At 38.6% G+C, this 21,997-nt stretch overlaps 1 protein-coding gene across 4 annotated transcripts in view; it reads right to left on the minus strand.

Moving 5' to 3' along the window:
• The window catches only part of ZNF609 (zinc finger protein 609), a 187,665-nt gene that overhangs the window by 46,490 nt on the left and 119,178 nt on the right, over positions 1 to 21,997 (minus strand). For all 4 annotated transcript variants that reach the window (XM_074366338.1, XM_074366339.1, XM_074366337.1 and 1 more), the window contains one exon: positions 8,316 to 8,541. In XM_074366338.1, coding sequence (XP_074222439.1) covers positions 8,316 to 8,541 — 226 coding nt within the window. The remainder of the gene's footprint in view (positions 1 to 8,315; positions 8,542 to 21,997) is intronic.

A 21,997-nucleotide genomic window follows, 5' to 3' on the forward strand; every position in this document is an offset into this window, starting at 1 on the left:
AAATGGGGCCTTTTCCCCTTGGAATCATGCCAAAGCTAAATTAGCTGGGGCTCGTGATTAGCCCCAGTTTATATCAGAACTGTATTTATTGCCTAGGTATCACTTACTGGGGTTCATAGAGAAGTAGATGAACTAAATTATTTGTTAAAGGATGGCATTAACAACAACAGAGGTATGTCTCTGAACCCATCTGAGAGGGTTTTGTTACTGAAATATCAAAAGAATCTCATTTGAAACAAGCCTTACATATCTGGCAAGCTTGCAGCCTGGCCAACTCACTGCCTGACTCTCCTTTGCTGGAGGGGAGGGTGGAGGTAGGTGAGAGTGCACAAAAGGGAGATTAGTTTATTCTGCAATTTGCAAAATGAAACGCAAAAAAGTCTGTAACTGAAATTTTTCCTTAGGGCTTCAAGATTTAAATATAAGACAGTGGACAGATAACACAATCCACAAGGGTACACAAACACGTAACTGCCCTAAAGCATCCCCTGGGAGTTAACTGCCAGGTGGGAAGAATGTGTTGGCTGTTGTTTTGGGTGGAGGAGGGGCTGGGAGAAAGTAAGTATTGATTTCCCTAATGCTTTCTTTGTGTGGCTGCTGTTGCCATGTGGTGGTCTGTTGCTATGAAGACTTGTGGTGCCAGACAATGGCTGCTAGGCTCTTTACGACTGTGCTATTGGTAGAGCTGTTTCTGCAAGAGTCAGGCTAGTAAGCAGCTGGCTAAGCAGTAGAGAAACCCTGGTCACTGCACACCATCTCCCTCCAGGTAAGAGCTGCCTGAGGCAAGACTGAAAGTGAAAGAGCATTAATTACAGCCAAGGAAAAAGAAAAATCAGTAGCTGAGAACCATCTTTACTTTCTGGTATAAGTAGCTAAAATTAGATATTTCATGGTCCACACACATAACTTCCTACATCAGAATCAAACAGAATAAACCAAGGGTAACTATTAAGGTTACGATTTCCATGAAAGGTTAATGGACAGCCTCTTCCTTTTAGTGAGAAGGACAAAGGCCCACAGCTGGGATCTGCAATCAGCTGAGGATGAAGATCGGCTGAGACAGGTTCTCAGCGGAGCTACCACAGGCAAACTAACTTCCTGCTAAGCAAAACCACTGCCTATTACTCTGATAATGAGAAAGCTGCAGCCCACAGACCAAAGTACAGGGCTCAAACACAGAGTTTGAAGCAGAGCCAAATGTTCTCCCAGGTAACAGCACACAGAGCACACAGAAGTCACCCTGGTCTGTGTAGATGTCAGCTGTTTACTCAGTCTCTTCATCCTCCCACAGATGACTCTTCTTCTCAAGAGCATATATACACTTCTAGGTATATATAACTTAAAGATCATCTAGCCCATAAGATGTTCAATATGGTAAACTACTAGCTATGTGTGAATGTTTAAATTTAATAAAATTAAAAATTCAGTTCCAGGTGCCACATTTCAGGTGCTCAATACCACGTGTCACTGGACTATCATTTTGGAGAGCACACTTCCATCACCAAAAGTTCTACTGGGTAGGGCAGATGTAGCCCAAGCCCCTATAAGTAGGAAATCTAAGGGCAGGAGAAGTTCAGAGAGTTATCCAAGATCACACTGCTAGCTAAATGTATAATCTGTTCTGGAATCCAACTCTCTTGACTCTAATTCAGAGATATTTGTTCTGCACGACTATGCCTTTAAGGCACTATTATTCCTGGACACAATTCTTCTCAGTTTCAGACACTGCTAGTTGCTGGAATAAAAATGTACACCCTGATGTGGAGAAGGAAATGCATAGCTTTTCCATGTCTGCTTACCCATATATATAACAAAACCTTCACCAAGTGCAAAACTTGAAAACTTTCTCCTCCCCACCAAATCATTAAGCTAGAATTCAGCTTTTCATACACTCTGGCATATAAGGCAGCTGCACTCACTTCAGCTTCAAAAACGTGGTACAGCACTACAACTTCTGTCTTTCTGATATTCCGGCAAAAGAAGACCAGACTGATTTCAGAGATGTTGTAAGAGGATTTCAACGTGGAGTGGGAGGGTGAACCTAGATAAATGATTATCAAAACAGAAGACTCCTCTTCAAACATAGTTTTACAAGGGAGCTTAACATATAAGTCACCCCAAAGTAGAACTCCTCTGGGTTTCATCTGTTGGGGTAGCAGAGGTGGGGGCTGGGGCCTGTCCACTCAGCACCCCTCACTCCTTATTTATGACTGCTTCTGAGGTTCCTCCATGCTCAAGTTCCTCAGAGTATAATTTCAAACCATTTCCTCTGAAAATCTCTAGAGGTTCTATCTCTGACTTTTGTAATTTCAAAAAATTGGTGCTGGGAGCAACTGTTATAAAAAAAAAAAAAAAAAAAGAAAGCACCTTACAAAATTCCTCATTATTTTTAATCAATAACTAGCAAATGAGCCCAAGAGAGGTTACCAAAAAAAATGACAAGTTTTACCTACACAATTTTATTAATCAAATATTAAGTGATTATTTTACTTTCTGTGTAAAGACTGAACTAATCCTTGGAGAAATATCGTGATATATAAAATGCAGTTCCTGGCCTAACCATCTTATAGTCTAATAGAGAAGAACAGACACAGAAATTCTAGGTGGAAACAAATAAGGATTGGTGTATAGTCATGACACTGCAGTCCTAGAAGGAGAAGAGAAAGAGGGTGGCACAAAACAAAAAGAATTAATGAAGAAGCAAAGGCCAAAGACTCCCAAGATTTGAAAAAAGACAAATTTACACATTCAAGAAGCTAAGCGAACCTTCAAACAGGATAAACTCAAAGAAATCCATGTCAGACATATCATAATCAAAATGCTCCAAATGACAGAAACACTTTGAAAACAACAGGGGAAAATGACATATTACTTTATAGGCAAATAACAATTTAAGTGACTGTATATTTCTCAGAAATCATGAAGGTGAAAAGGAAACGGAACATTTTAAAGTACTGAAAGAAATGTAAACCTAGATTTCTATATCCAGGAAAAAATATCGTTTAGGAATAAAAGTAAAATAAAGACGTTCTCACAGAATTAATTCCCAGTGGATCTGCTCTAAAAGAATTACCAAAGGAGAGTCTTCAGACAGAAGGAAAACAATAGAGGGGACTCTCAGAACATCAGGAATGGAGGAAGAACAACAGAAATGTTAACTGTCTGGGTAAACGTCATACACGATTCTTCTGAATTATTTAAAACATATATGATGATTGAAAGGGAAATATTTTTAAATACCAACAAGGTCCTACTGTATAGCACAGGGAACTATACTCAATATCTTATAATAACCTATAATGAAAAAGAATATGAAAAAATACATACATATAACTGAATCACTTTGCTGTAACCAGAAACTAATACAACATTGTGAATCAACTATACTATAGTTAAAAAAAATTTTTTTCCAGTGGTCTGTTGGGGTTTTCAATGTATTAGGTGTAATACACAAAACCAGAGGCTTGCAAACTGTTCAAAAGCTTGTCAAAGGGAAACAGATTAGGTGGAAAGCAGATGCTGTTTTACCGTTCTCCTCTGTTTTCAAACTTGGGGAGTACACATGTTGGCTAGAGCTAGATTAGCAATTTTGCAAAAATAAGTAACTGTAAGGAGCCTGGAACTCCTTGTGAAGCCATTGTAACAGCTTTAGACTGCCTATCTTCAGAATTCTCTTACATTAAATCATTATTACTTCATTTTCTGTTCCTAGCAGCCAAATCCCATCCTTAACTCAATGCTTCCTCAACTTCCCTCACCATGGCACACACCGTAAGTGAAAAAATATATTGCGGATGAGGCTGCTTGTCAGGCAAAGGGAGTGCGGCACCAGCTGCCACAGGTCCCATCTAGAAAACAACAGGACAGTAACGATCAGTATTTCAGCATCCTAAAACCCATCAGTTTTAGGAGTTTCTAACCTAATGAATACATGAAAGAAGAAGGAGTGACACAAGATAAAGAGAAAAATTAATTAGAAAGAGACATGGAAATTTGGGGAAGTGCAATATTACAAAGGCAAGAGAGAAGATCTCCAAGAACGAAGAAATAGCAGAGCTTCTAAAAGTAAAGGAAAGACAGAGAAGACCTTTGGAAAACAGATGATCATTGGTATGAGAAATGTTTCAAATAGTGGCAGAAGAAATCTGATGGCAAGGTGTTATATGATACCGGGCAGGTAAAAAGAGATCGAAAACAGCAATAGCAAGTAGGCAAGAAAAGGGGAGAGGTCAGTAGTTCAAAGGGGTAGCAAGGATGAGGAAAGTATTTTCACTGTAAGGAAGTGTCACAGTGGGAAAGAGTTTAAACAGGAGAGGAAAGAATGAAGATGAAGAAGAGTAGATAAAATTCATGGTATAAAGTCTCAAAGAATCTTCAGAATAAGAAGAGAAAAAGGAAATAACAATAAAAAGTACATTTTAATAAATAGAAGGGAAGCTGGAGGATGTAGGTGGGTAGCTTTGACCTTGGTTGTTTAAGAGCCTGAAGAGAGAATGGAATGGATTAATGAATCTTGAGAATGAAGTAAGTACTGGGGAGTGTGAACGTAACAGGCAGATGAAGGGACTGTTAAGCGGTACTGTGAACTCAGCTTCTGTCAGCTAGCATAAACTTGTATCAAAACCAACTAGCTCAGTTTTGTGAATTCTTTCACTTGTCAGTCTGGGGTCAGGTACTGAAAAATGGGAGGTGGATATTTCTTCAGTTTGAGACTGGCAAGGTAAATAGTTCAATTTTTCTGATTAAACAAATCTATAGAAGCAAGTGTACAATAAAATCTCACCAATGGTATTAATATTTTCCAGTCTTCATTCTCATGAGTAGTATATGAAACTGTCCATTGGTATATGCCATAATCAAGTAGTACTGGATCCATGCTGACTCTAAGGTTTAAGTGTAGTAACTTAAAAGCTGGATATGTCCTCACTGGTCACCTAGTTCAACTGTATTTAAGAGATGAGGTAACTAAGGTTCAAAGAAGTTAAGGAACTTGTCCAAGGTCACAATGATAGTGGCAAGGACATAGAGGTCTCCTGATTTTCTCTCCAGAGCTCTTTTCACTGTATCACAAATTCTTCTAGAAAGTATATCTGCCAAAGTGAAATATGCTGTTAGTGATGGCCTTCGACTTAGTGCTGCGGTCTAAAAAGGAGACCCTGTAGCACTTCAGGAATTCTTATCTAGTAAGTCAGCTTTGCCTTTCCTTAAAATACCATAGAAGCCAGTAAGCAATTTTGCCTCAGCAGAAGTATATGGTCTGCCTTAAGATTTCTGATACCTTAACCCTGGTCCTGGAAACAACGTAAGACTTGTGAACCAAAAATAGTCTTGGGACCTGTTAATTCTGATTTGAAGTGAGGTGGGACAAAGTGAAATCAAGGGGAATCAGGCCTCTGTGTAAGTGCTAAGAGTAAGTCTCAAGCCAAGGAAAACACTCCAGGTTATACTTCGGTCTTCTTAATAGTCCTAAGGTTGAACCTAGGGAGGATCTTTGTAGTGCTGGCTGAATTAGGAATGGCCTAAAAAGAGATAGGATCTGCAGGAATTTCCAAATGCCTCCAGACAAGGTTTACAGTGAGAGCTAGGAAAGAAAGAAGCAAGGCTGCCAGACAGGTGAACAAAGAAATGAGGAAGAACTGAGGCCATGACCCCTATACCTGTTCTCTGCAAGGTGGCTCAGTTTTACAGGGACCTCAGGATCCTCATTTCCCTTCAGAGGCCAAGCACTCATGGCTTCTCTCTAAGCTGTACAGGTTCTTCCATTTGAAGAAGTATGTTGGACAGAGAGACAGAAAGAAGTACAAAGAGTTGGAGCGCAAACAAAAAACCTAGAAGGCTAGAAGGATTTTTTTTTTAAGTATCTGTAAATAGTTCTTATTATTAACTTGAGAACTGATTCAGTACACTAGCTCTTATATATCTGAGAGAATGATCTTTGCAGAAAATCTGTTATCTAAAGATCAAAAGGAATCTGAACCAACTCTGATTCCAATTCAGACCTTTGCCAACAGCCAGTTCAGGTGAAGGGCCTCTGGGATGACCAGAAAGCAGAGTGTAAAATTGCAGAACGATTCTTTCTCTTGGGATGAAAGAAAAAGAAAGAAGTGAGGTACTAAGCTCTGAAACACAATATAAGTGGGAGAAAATAAGGTGTTAAAACTAAGAGAACTAAACATCTTATAGGTTTAAATAAATTAGAGTGATCTTAAACCTGGTGAGGGTAATGTTTATTCTGAGTTTGAGAAGGTATAGAATTTTGGAAGTATTTGACATTACAGTACCTATTAGATACATATGAATGGATCCAGAAATGACAATCACACAGGTGCAAGCATTCATTCACTCAAATAAATATTTTGGAGGGCCTACGATAGGTGCCAGGCATTAAGTACTAGGGATATAATGGTGAGCAAAACACAGTTTCTGAGCTCACAGAACTTTAAGAACAGTGGAAGAGAAAGACATTAATAGAAAAGTATAATTATATACAACACTGCAAACTATGATATAAATACAGCGTGAATTTAAAGTGTGTAACAGGGATCTTGGTAATAGGCTGCCAGCAACAACCAGAGTCTTTCAGAGCAAATAATTAAAAAGCAAAAAACAAAAAACAAAAAACTGCACCAACATCCCCACTGACAAGGAGGGAGAACAGGATCCTCAGATAAAAAGGTAACCACTGTTCTCAGGAGGGTGAAAGGGTTAGCCCCACTCTCAGTGTGAACTCTCAGATTCACATACATGAAAAGCACACTGCCCTTGGAGAAAGTCATGATCACACAGATGAGCAGAATACAGTAAATTGGCAGGATATTGATGTTTTGTATTTTCAATATGATGAGGCAACAGGCCCCGAAGTTTGCTTGGCGGCCCAGAGCTGTGGTCTGTATATGTTTGTCATTCCAACAGACTCTGGCTGTTCAGATGTTTGGCCAAAGGCAGATGAATTTTTCAAAAATCAGAGGCAGCCACCTGTGATTTTAGGTTGCACACTGTATACACACATATAGAGTCAACCGCTAGATCAACCTCTCTCTCTCTCTGCTGTCTCTGCATCAGTTTCTAACACAACAGGATTATTTTCTTTTCCTTTTTGCATTATGGTCTTAGGCACACAATAAAACTTCATCAGCAATGTTTGTTATTCTATAAGCTTAAACTTCACTATATTGCTAATGACAAGAACACAGAATTTTTAACCTGTGTCACATTAGCACCTACTGCATGAAGACTTTAAATACTGAATCACAACAAAATATTCAGAGAAACAGACTTTTATTAGAATGACCAGAATGAAATGCCTAAATTTCTATGGGCAGACTGACAAGACAGCTTATGATAATCAGAGATAATTAGTTGTGCTCCTCTGGGCCTCGAAACTCCTCAGAATGGGGACACTTTGAAAGTCTGGTTACTGATGCAGAGACCTGATGGGACTCTGAGGGCCAGCCTCACTAACCACACATTCTATGACAAGGACTTGGATTCTTTATAAAAAGAATATATACTGAAATCAGATTGCCACAGATGGTACCAAGGGATCTGAAATACCTGGTTAGGTCCCTTTGCCCCCTATTTGTTCAGGTTTATGAACTTACAAAACAGAAGAGATTCCATTCTCAGGGGCAAATGGAACATACAGGAAGTCTAGATGGTAGCCTTGGGCAGCAGCACCATACGGTGAGCCAACTGTGTAGCAGATGCATGAAAACAAGACCAAGTAAACAGTATTCCCTGTTGCCTAGGCCTATAAAATCTGCACTAAGTGACAGATGCATGAAGTGGTGTGGGTGGCTGGGCAATGAGGCAACCAGTGGGAAGGAGTTGGCTGCACCTCCAGGTGTTAAAAACGGCAAGAGTTGCATATTCAATGAGCCAACACTAAGTCAACTTAAGAGTGCCTGTTTTCCATTTCCTTGACTCCCACAGCTGCCCTTTTATTACTTTTCATCTTTAAGCCTGACCCAAAAGTTCATGTATATTCAAATTCTCCTACATAAAATGATAGCAAGGAAAATGGAGTGTACAGACACAGTCTGAATTACATGGCCAGCACCTACCAAATGTGTGTGTAAGTACCAGGGCCAACACTGTTGAATAGCTATGAAGGGGAGATAACTGATTTTTCAAACTGGCAATCTCTAGAAGCTGGGCAATTTCAGAGAAGTTTGCTATAATCCTCTGGGTAGGTCTCACCAGCAAACTATGGTCACTTGTGACTCCTAGTAAATACTTGGTATTATTTATAACAACAAGCCCCTGTTGACAGAAGCAGGTTGAGAAGGGATCGGAAAGCCGCACGTAGCACTTACCATCTTCTGTTTCCTGCCACACGATGCCCTCGAGGTTGACACTTGTCCCAGGTTCACAGGGGCCCAGGCACTCTGGCTCTGTGGCCAGAGCCACATCACATGTGTTGACCCCAACTGATCGGGTACGAACCATGATCTGCTCACAGGGGGATGAGATGTCATTACTGACCACTGGCACCAAAAGGTGCAGTGGCAGCACTGCTGGTGTGGAGACAGGGGACTCCATCTGCAGAGGAAGAGAAAGTTGTAGCTGAGTTGCGAGAACATTTAGAGGAAATATTTTCTCTGCATTTAATCCAGTCCAACATCTTTTCCTGCCAGAGTGCACAGGGCTTTAAATATAAGACTCGGTCCTTACTGTGAAGTTCTAGCTCATGATAACACTACAAATCTAGGGGTTTAGATGAGCACACCCTGGGCTACGAGAAGCTCTATTTCTTATCAACGATCTTCCTCATAAACTGTGCTTGGCCAAAAGTGTATTAAAAAAACCCCAAACCTCATCTTATTTTAAAAGCTCTACTGAAAGAGAATCAGCGCTAGATTTCAACAGCAACAGCACACATAGATTGATGACAAAGGCTCAGCTTCTGAGGCATGTTTTACTGCTACCACTTTGCTTCCCTCCAATCATTCAACAAATAATACATTAATCTGGTATAAAATCCAAGAATACAGGTGGGGATCAAGAGGGGAAGAAATATCCAGACCCCAGGAATGCCATTTCAAGAGGACTAGACCTGGGGGGAGGGTCTAGCTCAGTGGTAGATTCCGTGCTTAGCAGGCACAAGGTCCTACGTTCAATCCCCGGTACCTCCATTAAAAATAAATAAGCTCAATTACCTTCTCCTTTGCTCCCCTCAAAAAATTAAAATTAAAAAGAAATGTTAAAAAAACAAAAAGCGGACTAAATCTTTAGTTCATCTTCAGGTAGAAGAAATCTACTTAAAAGTTATAGGAGGACTGGGAGTAATCTGATGGGGTTTTTTTAACCCACAGAGATTATAACACTGATTGGTTAATGAGACTGGCATTTTGGAGTGTGAATCTAACATTAAATTTATCTGTAAGAAATAGGAGGTACTGTCACTATCTAGAGGCCAATCCATAGCAGTCTGCAGATGAAGTCGATTACGTACACATACACAGGAATAGTCAACCACAAGAACCAGCAATCCACCTCCAAAACTAGAACCTCTCACCAAAAATGCAATTCCTTGGATTCCAAGAAGAAAGCAACACATCTAGAGCTAGAAGAAAAGATGTAATAAAGAGTAATAATCCCTTAACTCTTTAAATCCTAGCATCTATCAGGTTGACAAAGTACCAACACTGAGTTAACAGTGCCCACATCCTAACTAAACAGTGTTTTGCACGTGCAAAAGCCCTCAGTACACACACTGACTGATCTTCCCTAGAGATTAAGTATGAAATCAATCAGAAGACCTAGAAAATGAGAGTCAAGGATTCAGACCCTGTTTCCCTTGTGAAGACTTTTTACTCCAGGTTAAATGTACTCCTTCAACATACCTACATTCAGAGCCAGCACACATGCACCCATAAATCAAGCTGCTGGGCAACTCTGCAACAGAACTCTGGTTCTAGAATAGTTTACTGCATGACCACCACCCTACTATAATCCATCTCCCTTTTCTTAACACGTATATGCACGAACACACACTTTCCTGGCCTCCAATACCACCCTGGAAGCTGAGATCTGGGTATTGGACCCATTCTCTACAGCCAGCTCTGACGTCTTGGATTGGAAGTCAGTGCTATTTGCAGATCATCACTGTCAAGAGTCCACAGAATGCCAAAACACTGATTCTGATTAATTCTGGTCCTTGAAAAGCTGCCAAAACATTATCCTTATCTGTTTGTTATTACATGCATCCACCCTGTACTTCCCTAACTCCACTCTTCTTATAAAATGAAAGTAGAAGCCTGAATGATGAATCTTCTGCGTAACGGTAAATGCCAAAAGGTATTTTTGGTTTTTGCACTGTTGAAAATCAGGCATTTATAATTTAACTTGGCAACATTCTTGGGAGGTACTGAAACCTTGAAAGACCCTTTAAAACTACTATGAATATATCTGAAGGTGAAAGCAACACAAAAAAAGTAAACCGGATTTCCTGCTGCTACTGTGTAGTGCTGGATTCTGGCTCTAATCACTAAGCCCTCTCAGGAAAGCTACAAAAAAGCGGTTCATTAACTCTTTGGAAAGAAAGGTTCCTGGACATTTTACCCGTGAGAGATACTAGAAAGGGGCCGTACCTCTATGTCTTGGTTCTTTCTCTTGGAGAACTGAGTTAGAAGCAGCTTGACAGTATGTGCATTTCCTTTGCTTGCAGTTTGTTCCCTTTTTTATATCTTTCTTTTACTAGCAGAGAAATTTTTTTGTCTTCTTTGTTGGACACAGAAATTGGCCTAAACCTTCTAGGTTACTCCTGTGAATTTCCTGATTGCCTCACTTGGGCAAGTCCTACTGCCAACCCAGTTCATTGCTGAGGCAGCAATCCCGAGTACCCAGGGAGGTAAGTCTGCAGGGGGTCCCCTGCACACTCTCTCAGCCATCACAGACAGCTCTTTTCTGGAGGTGGTTTCATTTCCTGTTAGGCTTTAGGTTATTCAGTACTGCTGAGAGGCCAAGGGAAAGATAAGCTACTAACATTCTAGACAAAACCAGGCAACCAGGCTCACAATTCTATACTGACAGATCCAGAAAACAACATCTAAGATATAAATACAAAACACCATTGCGAAATTAAACCTGAAGAGAAGAAACTTAGCTGAACTGATCACTAAGTATAACAATACACGGAAGGAGCTGATTAACGTGTGTGTGCATCAAGCTGCCCTTACTGATCAGAGTTAAGTTACTAAGTAGAGTTCAGGATCTTTGTGTGAGGATGACTTTAATTATCTAGCTAATTAAGTGAGATTTTGGGGGTGGGAAAAAGTGAGGAAATCCACCTACGGATTTGGAACGACTACTCATTTTCCTTCTACTTTGCAACAGAAATCTAAGGAGAAATCACAGAGCAGCACAATAATGTTTAATTACAGCTCTAGCTCTGCTAATTACTGTTTGGTCACATCTATAATCTACATTAAGCCATAGTGCATAATAAGCAGCTCTGCGATATTCATCTAATAACCTAGGTGGCTTTGTGGGATTTCAAATTCTACTATTCACTGGAACAAACGCAGCTTCATTTATCACTCTCCAAGAGGGTAAAAATTTTAAAAATGACTCATTTTGCCATCTTTACCACATACTTAGGATATAAGAGCAGGGACTGTCAAGAGACTGATGCCAGCAGGGAACATAAGGAATAGAAATATAAAAAGTCAAGGTCATTAAATGTCTTAACAACTATGACAACAATAAAAGCTGGGCCAATTCTCATATTCAAAAATGCTAAGAAGTGCCACCATGGACCATGGGGCTCGCTGAAATGGGAAGGCCAACAACAAAAGAAAAACCTGTAAACAGACATAGAGGTTACAGATGGAAATCTCTTAAGTTTCCCAGCACTTCATGTCCTTTATCTTTTAATAATACTTCTTTTAAGTAAACCTTTAGATATTAGTCTACTAGCACCTATTAAGGGATCTGAGTGCTGATAGGCAGGTGACACAGAAATGAGGACTGGAGAGAATAAAGGCCAGAGCCACTAATTTCCCCCAAGAAGTAATTATACACTGAGTTCAGCTGCTTCTCACATTTGAGAGGCACTAATAGAGGAAAAATGTCAAGGTTGCAACATAATTTTAGGGGTAGAAAATGCAGTGAAAAAATATTTGGAACAGACTCTCCTCTTCACAAATATGAGTCTGACATTTTTACCTTCACAGTCAAAAGGCTGAAAGGAAGCTGGTTCTACTGATAACTGCAATAACTCTAAGAAACTCCCTTTTATCCAAGATTATTGGGGAAAATGGTTAGATGAATGCTCAGATTTATCAGAAAAGATTGTGCAGAAAGTAGAATGGCATCAAATATACTAAACACTGTAATTAATAAGATGTTCTTTTTTGTCAATAACTTCATAGGTCCTTCAAGATTTCAGTGACTCGGCATTAGCAATACTAACAGTAATATACATTCTTGATCCATGGACAAACATATAAGTCCTCCTCCAGCCGATGTATTATATTAAACTTGATTTGCTCAGAAACTTTTTATTGTGAGTTACTTAAAAAAAAAAAAAGAGCAGGTAATTTATCTCTCAAATTAAAACAGGGGGGAAAGTACTCAGTTATTTGAACTGCCTTCTGTTGATTGGCATTTTGAGACAAAATAAGTTTACTGTATTTAAAAAAAATTAGCAATTATTTTTGCTCATTCTGAAATCAGTAATTCTCTATTGTGAGAGGCTGATGGATGGAAATCAGAATAACTGAAGATGGAGGCAGAAATCCAAATTCTTCCTCTCCACAAAGCTGTTGTCAGAATGCAGCAGAATATTCCAAGTACATCCCAAAACAGCTTAACATCTAACTATTAGTGAAGGAGGTAATCAGCCCCTTTTCAAAAACTAAGTACCTCTCTAAGTGCCTGTCCAAGAAGAAGGAAGGAAGGAAGGAGGGAGGGAGGAAGGAAGGAGGGAAGGAGGAGGGAGGCGAGAGGAGGGGAAGAGAAAAGAGGCCTGCTGCTTTGCTGAGTTTCCAGATTTCACTTGGGCTGCTTTGAAAAAGAAATTGATTGTTACTCTGATTAATTTCCAAGACATTTTGTAGCAGAAGGCCAAGAGGAAAAAGAGACAAGGAAAGACATAGCAGTTGGCACCATAGTCAAACATCAAACAGTTCTTAAAAGCTACGTATTCCATTATTCACAGAAGACTTACTTTAGCACTCAATTTTAACCAATCAGCACCTGGTCAAGGTCAGCAGTGAAGGCTGTTCCAGTGTATACTAGAAAATGCAAGTGCAGTGAACATATAACCTACAGATTAGCCAGAGGGAGTTCTCCTGCAATGATCCCTATACTATCTCAGGCTGAGACTCTAAAGACCTCTTGTGGTAAAGAAAAGGAGATAGCAGATCAAATGATTCTAATATTTACGCCTGTCTAAAACTCCCAATGTGTGGGACTGAATGAATTATGCTTGAAACTGAACAAAGGAAAAAAAAATCTCATAAATGAAATCAATGCACAACCCAAATCACATCGCAGTGTCTATTACTGTAGCAAAGGTTTTTACTGAATGAAGTATCTCTTGCTCTTCTAAGTCTTCTCACTACACTCTCCTGCCTGCTTGAAATTTACATTTTCCTCCAGGAATGCTGTTAACTTTGTAGCTGATGAATGTTGAAATAGACCTAATACTACCTCTGAAACTGACTACATTTTTTTTTTCCCACGAAAGGTTGATGATCCATCCTCCTATTGCTGTATTGTTCCAAGGAAAGCACTAAAATTAGCTTCTCAAGAATAAAGAATTTGAGAAAAATTCATTCTTTGGCTGCAACTACTTCCTCTCCTGAACACACTTCTTACTTTCTTTCATATACTCATTTCCTAAAAAGTCAGGGCTGGAGCATGTCTTCTCTACACCATTATGTAAAGTAAATACAACAGAAAGCTAAAGCCTTTCTCCAAATCATTCAGAATCACAGATGGTGGAAGAAAAGAATCAACTTCTCTATGCTATAACATGGATGGACAAACTCTGCTAAAGAACCTAATCACCATTCCTATTGACAGTCCTATGAGGAAACATGAGAATTTTAATTGAGACATCACAAACCACATCTTGCTCTGTAGTAGCTTGGACAGGGAAAATGGGAATGATTTTCCCTGCTTTAAGCCAGCTGTTCTTAAACTTTCTGGTCTTGGGAAACCTTCACAGTTTTAAAAACTGAGAACCTTACAGAGCTTTTATTTATGTATTGATGTATATCCATTGATATTTACTGTGTTAGAAATTAAAATTGAAAGCTTTTAGTATGTACTAATTAATTTATTCAAAACAACCAATAATTCTGAAATGACAAAATTAGAGAACAGACTAGTAGTGGCCAGGGTAAGGGTTGGTGGGAGGAGGAAAGGAGGTGGGTATAGTTAGGAAGCTACACAGGGATCCTAGCAGTGATTGAACTGCATCTTGACTATGTGGTAGACACCCAACCGAGACATGTGATAACACTGCACAGAACTAAACACACACACGTTGGGGGAAGGTGTAGCTCAGTGGTAGTGTGCGTGCTTAGCATGCATGAGGTCCTAAGTTCAATCCCCAGTACCTCCATTAAAATAAATCAATAAACCTAATTACCTTCCCCCACCAAAAAAAAAAAAATCCTAAACCTAAATACACACACACACACACACACACACACAAGGACAACTAAAATGGTGAAAATCTGAACAAGACAGGTGGACTGCATTAATGTCGACTACTATTGTCTCAAAATAAGAAGATTAATAAAAAAACTGAGAACCCCCAAAGAACTTTCATTTATGTGGAATATATCTATTGATATCTATCATACTAGCATTTAAAAAGAAAAAATTTAATATGCATTAACTTGTTCAAAATAGCATTTCAAAACCTGTTATGTATTAACATATATATATATATAACATTTTAAATTAAAATAGCTACAATATTTCAAAAGAAAGGGAAAAAACAGTGGCACTAATTTACATTTTGCACATCTCTTCAATGTCTGGTTTAACAGAAGACTGCTAGAGTCTCATGTCTACTTTGCTATTTTCTAAAAAAATTTTATTGAAGTACAGTAGATTTATAATGCGTTAGTTTCTGCAGTACAGCAAAGTGATTCAGTTATACATAGATTTTGTTTTTCATGTCTACTGCATTCAATCTGTTGGTGAACTGTTTTGGTTGAAGTATATAAAGGAAACTGATCTCACAGAGATATATATCTCCTTTACAGATAAGTGCGGATATTGTTCTCTGATATGATACTAAAACTTAACAAGTGATAGTTCTTAAAGATTAGTGGCAATGTGGAATCTGAAACTGTATCAATAAACTTTTTGTACTCTTAGATTACAATCCTTGGTCTAGCTTGCACTTGGAATGTTTCTTTACGTGCATGATTTTCTTTTAAATATCATGCATTAGTCATTCGGAAAATACTGGTTCACTGAGTTATACAGCTCTTTCAAATACTGACATATTCCATTAATATCAAAAAGTCTTACTTGTTAACATTATCTCTGAGCTCATTAAAAAACTCTTTAAATACTGGTAAGCTGTCAAACTCATGGGGGTGAGGGGCAGGTACAAATTTTCCAAAATTATACTGTTAGCTTGAAAGCTCAAATTTATCATTAACAGCAAATAATTAATAGTTTTTTTCCTAGGCTCATTTCATTAATTTAAGAAAATGTCGGCCAAACACCCAAGTTGTTTTGGGTCAGTAGTTTTCTCAAGTTAAAATGGCATTCCACGAAGAAACTGGCTAGTTCAGCTCGCAACTCAATTGCACAAATGTTGTTGCTAGAGACAAGCAGTTGTACTTTGGCATGCGGCAGAAGTGCTTCATGGGTACTTCCCATTTTGCCACATAGAACATAAATGATGTACTCAAAGGTGGAGATTTGATAAATTAATCATTGTTACTGCTTTAGTAATGATATTTTAAAGTGCAACTGGCTTTATAAAAATGTTTACCTTTAACTGTGAGGGCATAGCAGTGAACAATGTAATGACTACTAGTACTATTTGGTGTCACTGATTTGATTTGTGCCAAGATGTCAGCCACTTTATCTACCACTGCTTTTGCAACTTTGGTGCAAATGTCAACAGAGTGAAAAAAGGCAAATAATGCCTTAGCATTATTATGAAAACAGTTTTGACCTAGCAGGACCTCTGCAAAGGTCTCAAAGATACTTAGGTGTCTGCATGCTATATTTTGAGAATTAATTAAGTTTCATGTTGTCAGATGGGGTAAACGATCAGCTTCCCAAGAAGCATATGCCACCTGATTGCTCAACAAAACTGGGATTCTGTGGCAAAGAAGTTGAGAGAGACTGCCTGTTCAGTAGGCAAACAAGTGTGTCTGCCACAACCAGGCAATTTGGAAAGAGGGTGAAGGAAAGAGACACGAAGGCAGGGAAAATTATTAGGAAGAGTGGAGTAGGATAGACCACTTCTAAGATCCACAGACTAATGATTTTATAAGCAGGGGACATTCACAACTGAGGTATTAAGAAATTTCAGCAACTGAGTAATAAGTGAGTATTTTTAAAACCTGGGAGAATAAAGGGCTCAGTTAATTGTTTATAAAATGGACAAACAAATGCTGGTCATTAACAAGTGATAAAACGGACCCTCTCCCTTGCAAGGGGCGGGGGAATCAACTGCTCCATTGAGTATCTGTTTTCAAATTGTCAAGGATAAGATTTCTCTGAAATTGTAATCTAGTAGTTCAGAAATTAAACATGCCTTATCTAAAAGAAATTTTTAAATGGGTCCTTAATTAACCAGAAGCCATCATTTCCTACAGAATTCTTCCCTGTCTTTGTATTTAAGCTAAAGGTATAGAGATAAAACCTCAAAGTGGTCTGAAGGGTGTTGTACACTATGGGTTAACTCCTGATTATGGACACCTTAGCACGGTTAACCAAGTGGGAAATGGCCATCTGCTTAGGTAGGCTTCAATGCCCAGGTGTCTCCTAGGAAACTTTGTGTTCTATAAGGTCACAGAATAGCCACTGATTTTGTTTAACTTCCACATAAGACTTGTGGATTTGACAGGAAACAGTGGGTAATTCCAATGAGAGATAATTCTATCTAAAGAAAGTACCTTAAGCAACAAAGCTATTTGAGTTCCTAGAGATCATGTTTACACTGTAGCATTTAATTTTATATCACATATATTTTCCTAAAAGAATATGCACAGACAAAATCATAGCATTATAGTGTGGAAGAGCCTTAAAAAAATCATCTAACTAACCTCACCACTCAAGGATGAAATCTCTTCTATAACAGGTAGTCATAAAACACCTATCTGAACTTTATCAGGTGGGGACCACTTGTGGTGAGAAAATAACTCTTACTCTACTGGGTAGCTTAAAAGATTAAATTCTTTAACATATGTCAAGTGCCTAGCAATGTGTCTAAAGTATTCTGGCAATCTCAAATGATAGCCAATATTAGTTACTCTAAGAGTGGTCACACTTGAAAGCTCATACTGAATTTCACATGTATTAAAACTCCCTAGATCTTTCCTACTCAAACTCTGCAAACATTCTCTTCCATCTCCTACCACCCCTGCAGTTTCCTTTCCCAGAATTAGCCAACACAATGCCTACATATTTGCTTGCTTATATGTACCGGCTGTCCTGTACCTTATTTGTTTATGTAATAAAAAATGTAGGTAACTGTTTTAAACTTTAAATGCTCATCTTCTTCAAAGACAGACTGGTTTAAAACATCAAGGGTTCCTGTATTTCATATGGTCACTGTAGCAATTAACTGAATATAAAGTGTTTAGTGTATGGTGCCCAAGGTACAGAAGAAGTTCAGTAAATAACAGCTAATAACAATAATGATAGTGATTGACAGAATTAAATTACAGATATTGGCATTATTACTATCTTTCAGTCTCTTATGACATTGCCAATCGCTAGTCAGACATTCAGTACTTGACTTAACATCTGTAGTGGTTCATTCCAGTATAGTTTTGATTTCATTATGTTTTCCCTCCTTCTTCTGATAGAGGAATTTCTCTTTCCTGTGGGAAATCCATTTCTCCCAACTTCATTCCACTACAGGAGTGTGCCCAATTCCACCCAGACTACATGGAATAGGTTCTCCACAAGCTAGAGAGATTCTTTCTTCCCCTGGTCACTTAAGCTGGAAGGACTAATTAAATCTGGAGCTTCCAGTAGCTATTTCTCCTAACATACGATGAAGGCTTGTCTAAGAACAAAGCCAATTCAGGGAGAAGTAGGATAGGGAGATAAGCAAAGACAGAATCCCAATGACATTATTTGAGCCCCTGACTGAAACTATCAAACTCCATTGATGGGAACCTACAAACTCCTTGTTTGCTTAAACTAGCTTGAGCCAGGTTTCTAACATAACTGAGAAAGTCCTGACCACTATATATCGCCCACAAATTTATATGCATATTTTGTATTTAGCCAAAGAAGTTATCATACAAATGCTAAACAAGACTTGATGAAAGGCAGAGTCTTACGGTATACCACCTCCATCCCAGCTGACAAACATCTAGTAATCAATACTCTAAATATAGCTCCTCAGCCAACTACAAAGACACCTAACTATATCACCATCCAGGCCATATTTCATTGATATGTCATCAAAAATATCATGAAAGGCTTTTTCAGATATCTCAAAGAAAGCAAGGCACTCCAATCTACCCACCCAACAACTCTATTGGGAAAAGAGAAAGAAAGTTTAGAGTGCCTCGCTTTAGAACTTAATTTGGTTTCTAATAAGCATTGTTTTTTCTGGATTCCTTTCTTCATTCGGAAATAATAAATACTTACTATGGTCTAAGCACTGCATATGGCATTTGATGAATCTTAATATGATCCCTGTCCCTAGGTCAGGCTCGGTAAACAAATGTGAACAAGTAATTAAAGCAATGTCATAAAGGATGCAAAAGAGGTAAGTACAAAGGGGGCAAAGTCACTTATGTCCATCTGGGAGAGAGACAGGTGACACTTCAGCTGAGTCTTCAGAATAAGTTCAACAGAAAGGAAAGGAAAATTAGGTTATTTTAGTCAGATGCAGTACCAAATACTAAAGGCCTGAGAGGGGACCACAATAGCTTGGCATGGAGGGGATGGGAGTGGTGGAAGATTACATGTCATAGTAAAGAAGGTCACTGTGGAGTTTTAAGCAGGAAAGTGGTATGATCCAATAAGCTTTAAAATTTTTTACCTTGGCTTTGAGAGAGATTCATCAGAAGGAAAGGACACCAAGCAGAAATCCACTACAATAGTCTAAGTAAGATATGATGATGGCTTGAGCCAAAGCAGCAGTAGTTGTTATGGAAAGAAAGGAATGAGTTACAAATGGAATCAAAGGACTTGGTGACTGGCTTAATATCAGAGAGGTAGAAAAATCTGACCTGACTTCAAGGTTTCTGGTGCCATTATCTCAGGACAGGAGATAGAAGGAAAAAGCAACAATAACAAACTGTTGGTGGGACAGAATCAGAAAACAAGTTCAACTTTGGACATGAGTTTTAAACAGGTAGCTGGGTATACAGAGCTGGAACTCAGGAGAAAGGTCAGGGCATGGGCTTGCCTGGGTGAGACAGCCCAGGGACAGAGGACAGAGAGAGAAAAAAAGAAAGCTGAGGAGAGAAAGTAAGGATTATCAACATTTAAAGGCTTACATCCTAGAAGAAAAGACCACAAAACAGCTTAAAATGGTAACAACCATAACAATAAAAGCAAACTTCAATTACTGCTTACCGTGTGTGTGTACCAAGCACTTTTCAAAGCATTTTACGTGTATTCCTCAAAACCACCCTCTGTGGTAATTAACATAATATCTCCTTTTAAAGATGAAACACTAAGGCCACATAGGTTAGGTAGCTCGGCCAAGGTTACACAGCTACTAAGCCATAAGAATGGGATTTAAACTGAAGCCATCTGGCTCTAGAACGCATGTGATAATAAAGAACTGAGAACCAATCTGAACAGTATCACAAGAAGTCAAGGGGAAATGGGGTTTCATGAAGAAAACAGACTGGTGTTATTTAAGATGAACTTGCAGAAAAGGGTAAGGCACAGAAGCTAAACTGCACTGGGTGAAGGAAAGCATGACGAGGTGATGGGAAGATAATTAGAAGCTACTGTATGTCTACCATGTGCTGGGAGTCCTACATGTTATCTCAGTAAATCTCCTAACACCCCTGTGAAGTAGATGACATCGCTGTTCTACAGAAAATAAACACAGCCCCAGAAAGGTTAACTGATTTGTCCATAATGACCCAGTCATTAAGTGGTGAAGTCAGGATTTGAACCAAGGTATGTCCGGCTCTAAAACTTAAGCTCTTTTCATTACACCACGCTGTGCCAAAGGAGCTTAGGCATGACCAGGGAGAAGAGTGCCAGTACTTCAGAAACTATTTGCTCAACATTTTGTTTCAGGATTTTGTTGAAGATCAATGTTAAGTTTAATCGTCTACAATTTTGAAAATTTGGACATTTGCCATCTGCAGCCTTCTGGTTCTCTCCATTTACCAGGATTCCCTAGACAACAAGATCACTGACTACGTGTGCAAACTCTTTTAATATTTTCCATTGTGATTAATGTGGTTTTACACACTTGAACTTTAAAAACTTGAGGTGGTTTGACAAACAGGAAAGAGGATACTTGCCACTGAACAGTCCTTAGGTAAAGCAAACTCATCTTTTATAAAAAAGAACAAAAGTTGTTCAAGAATTTTTAAATCTACTTTTTAGATCTAGATTTGCACATTAGTAATGATAAATCCTAAGTTTCATATATTGATTCTTGCTTAAAGTTCCATTATAACATGGTTCTGATTCTTCAGTATAAACATCCTTTGAAGTGGAACTGAAAATACCTATCGACAGAATTAAGCCTTGCTAAACTATATTTTACTCTTCAACAACAATTCCTTAGCTTAGCTCTTCTAATATAAATCAACAAAAAGGAAAATACCAACTAACAACACTGAAAATGTTAGGTAGTTTAGATAGAAATCAGTACCGGGCAGGGGGAGAGGACGGGGAAAGGAATAATCCAGAACACAAGGAACCTGAGCTGTCAATCAGTCAATCAATCAATCACGAAACCAGGATATAAAAAAAACAGGAAAAAACGAGGGAGCGGCGCCATTTTTCCTCTCTTGGATTGGCTGGCTCCCAATTCTCAGTAGTATACTATCTTTTACTCTTACTTCACTACTAAAAATCTTGCTTATATCACGCTGTCTCTCATCAAAAATCTTTTTTTCAGGTGACTAAGAAATGAGGTAATTCTTATTTCCCTTTTCCCAGTAACAAAAGAAATTTAGAATTTGTAGAACATACTTAACATACAGGGCTTACAAAATCCTACAGAAGTTGAAAGGGGCAACTTATCTTTCAAAAGACAGAAAAGTTAAGTTTCTTAAATATTGTAACTTAGAAAGATGTCAAAGCACTTATAACACTCACAAATCCATTCAACAGAGTAATAATAAGAAGGAGAACCACACAACTCTATAAGGCTCAGAAAATGATATCCTGTATTTATAGAGTCAATACAAAGTTTGTATCCTTGCTTGCAAAACTTCATTTTAGATTAGGAGACGAACTGATAAACAAATAATCACAACAGAGAGAACAAAGGGTGCAAGTACCCTGCTCAGGGAGCAACTGCCAGGGAGAATAGGGAAGGCTTCATAGTGCAGTGGACCTAAAGGATAAGTAAGAGTTTCCCAAGAAAAGAATAAGAAAGCATACTTCAAACAGAAGGAATAGCTTGTGCACTGGCATGAACAAACAAAACAGTATATTCAAAGAACCGCAGGTTGGTTGGAATAGAGAGTACAGGGACAGTAAAATTTGGACTTAACTTGCAAGTATTAAGAAACTTCTGCAGAATTAAAGCAAAGGAGTAATGTTATCAGATTTGCATATTTAAAAGTAAAACTAATAGAAGAGGGTAGACTAAAAGAAATTTAAAAAGAGGGCTCCTAGCTAG

This window comes from Camelus bactrianus, chromosome 6, assembly GCF_048773025.1.
Source record: "Camelus bactrianus isolate YW-2024 breed Bactrian camel chromosome 6, ASM4877302v1, whole genome shotgun sequence".
Taxonomy (NCBI): Eukaryota; Metazoa; Chordata; class Mammalia; order Artiodactyla; family Camelidae; genus Camelus; species Camelus bactrianus.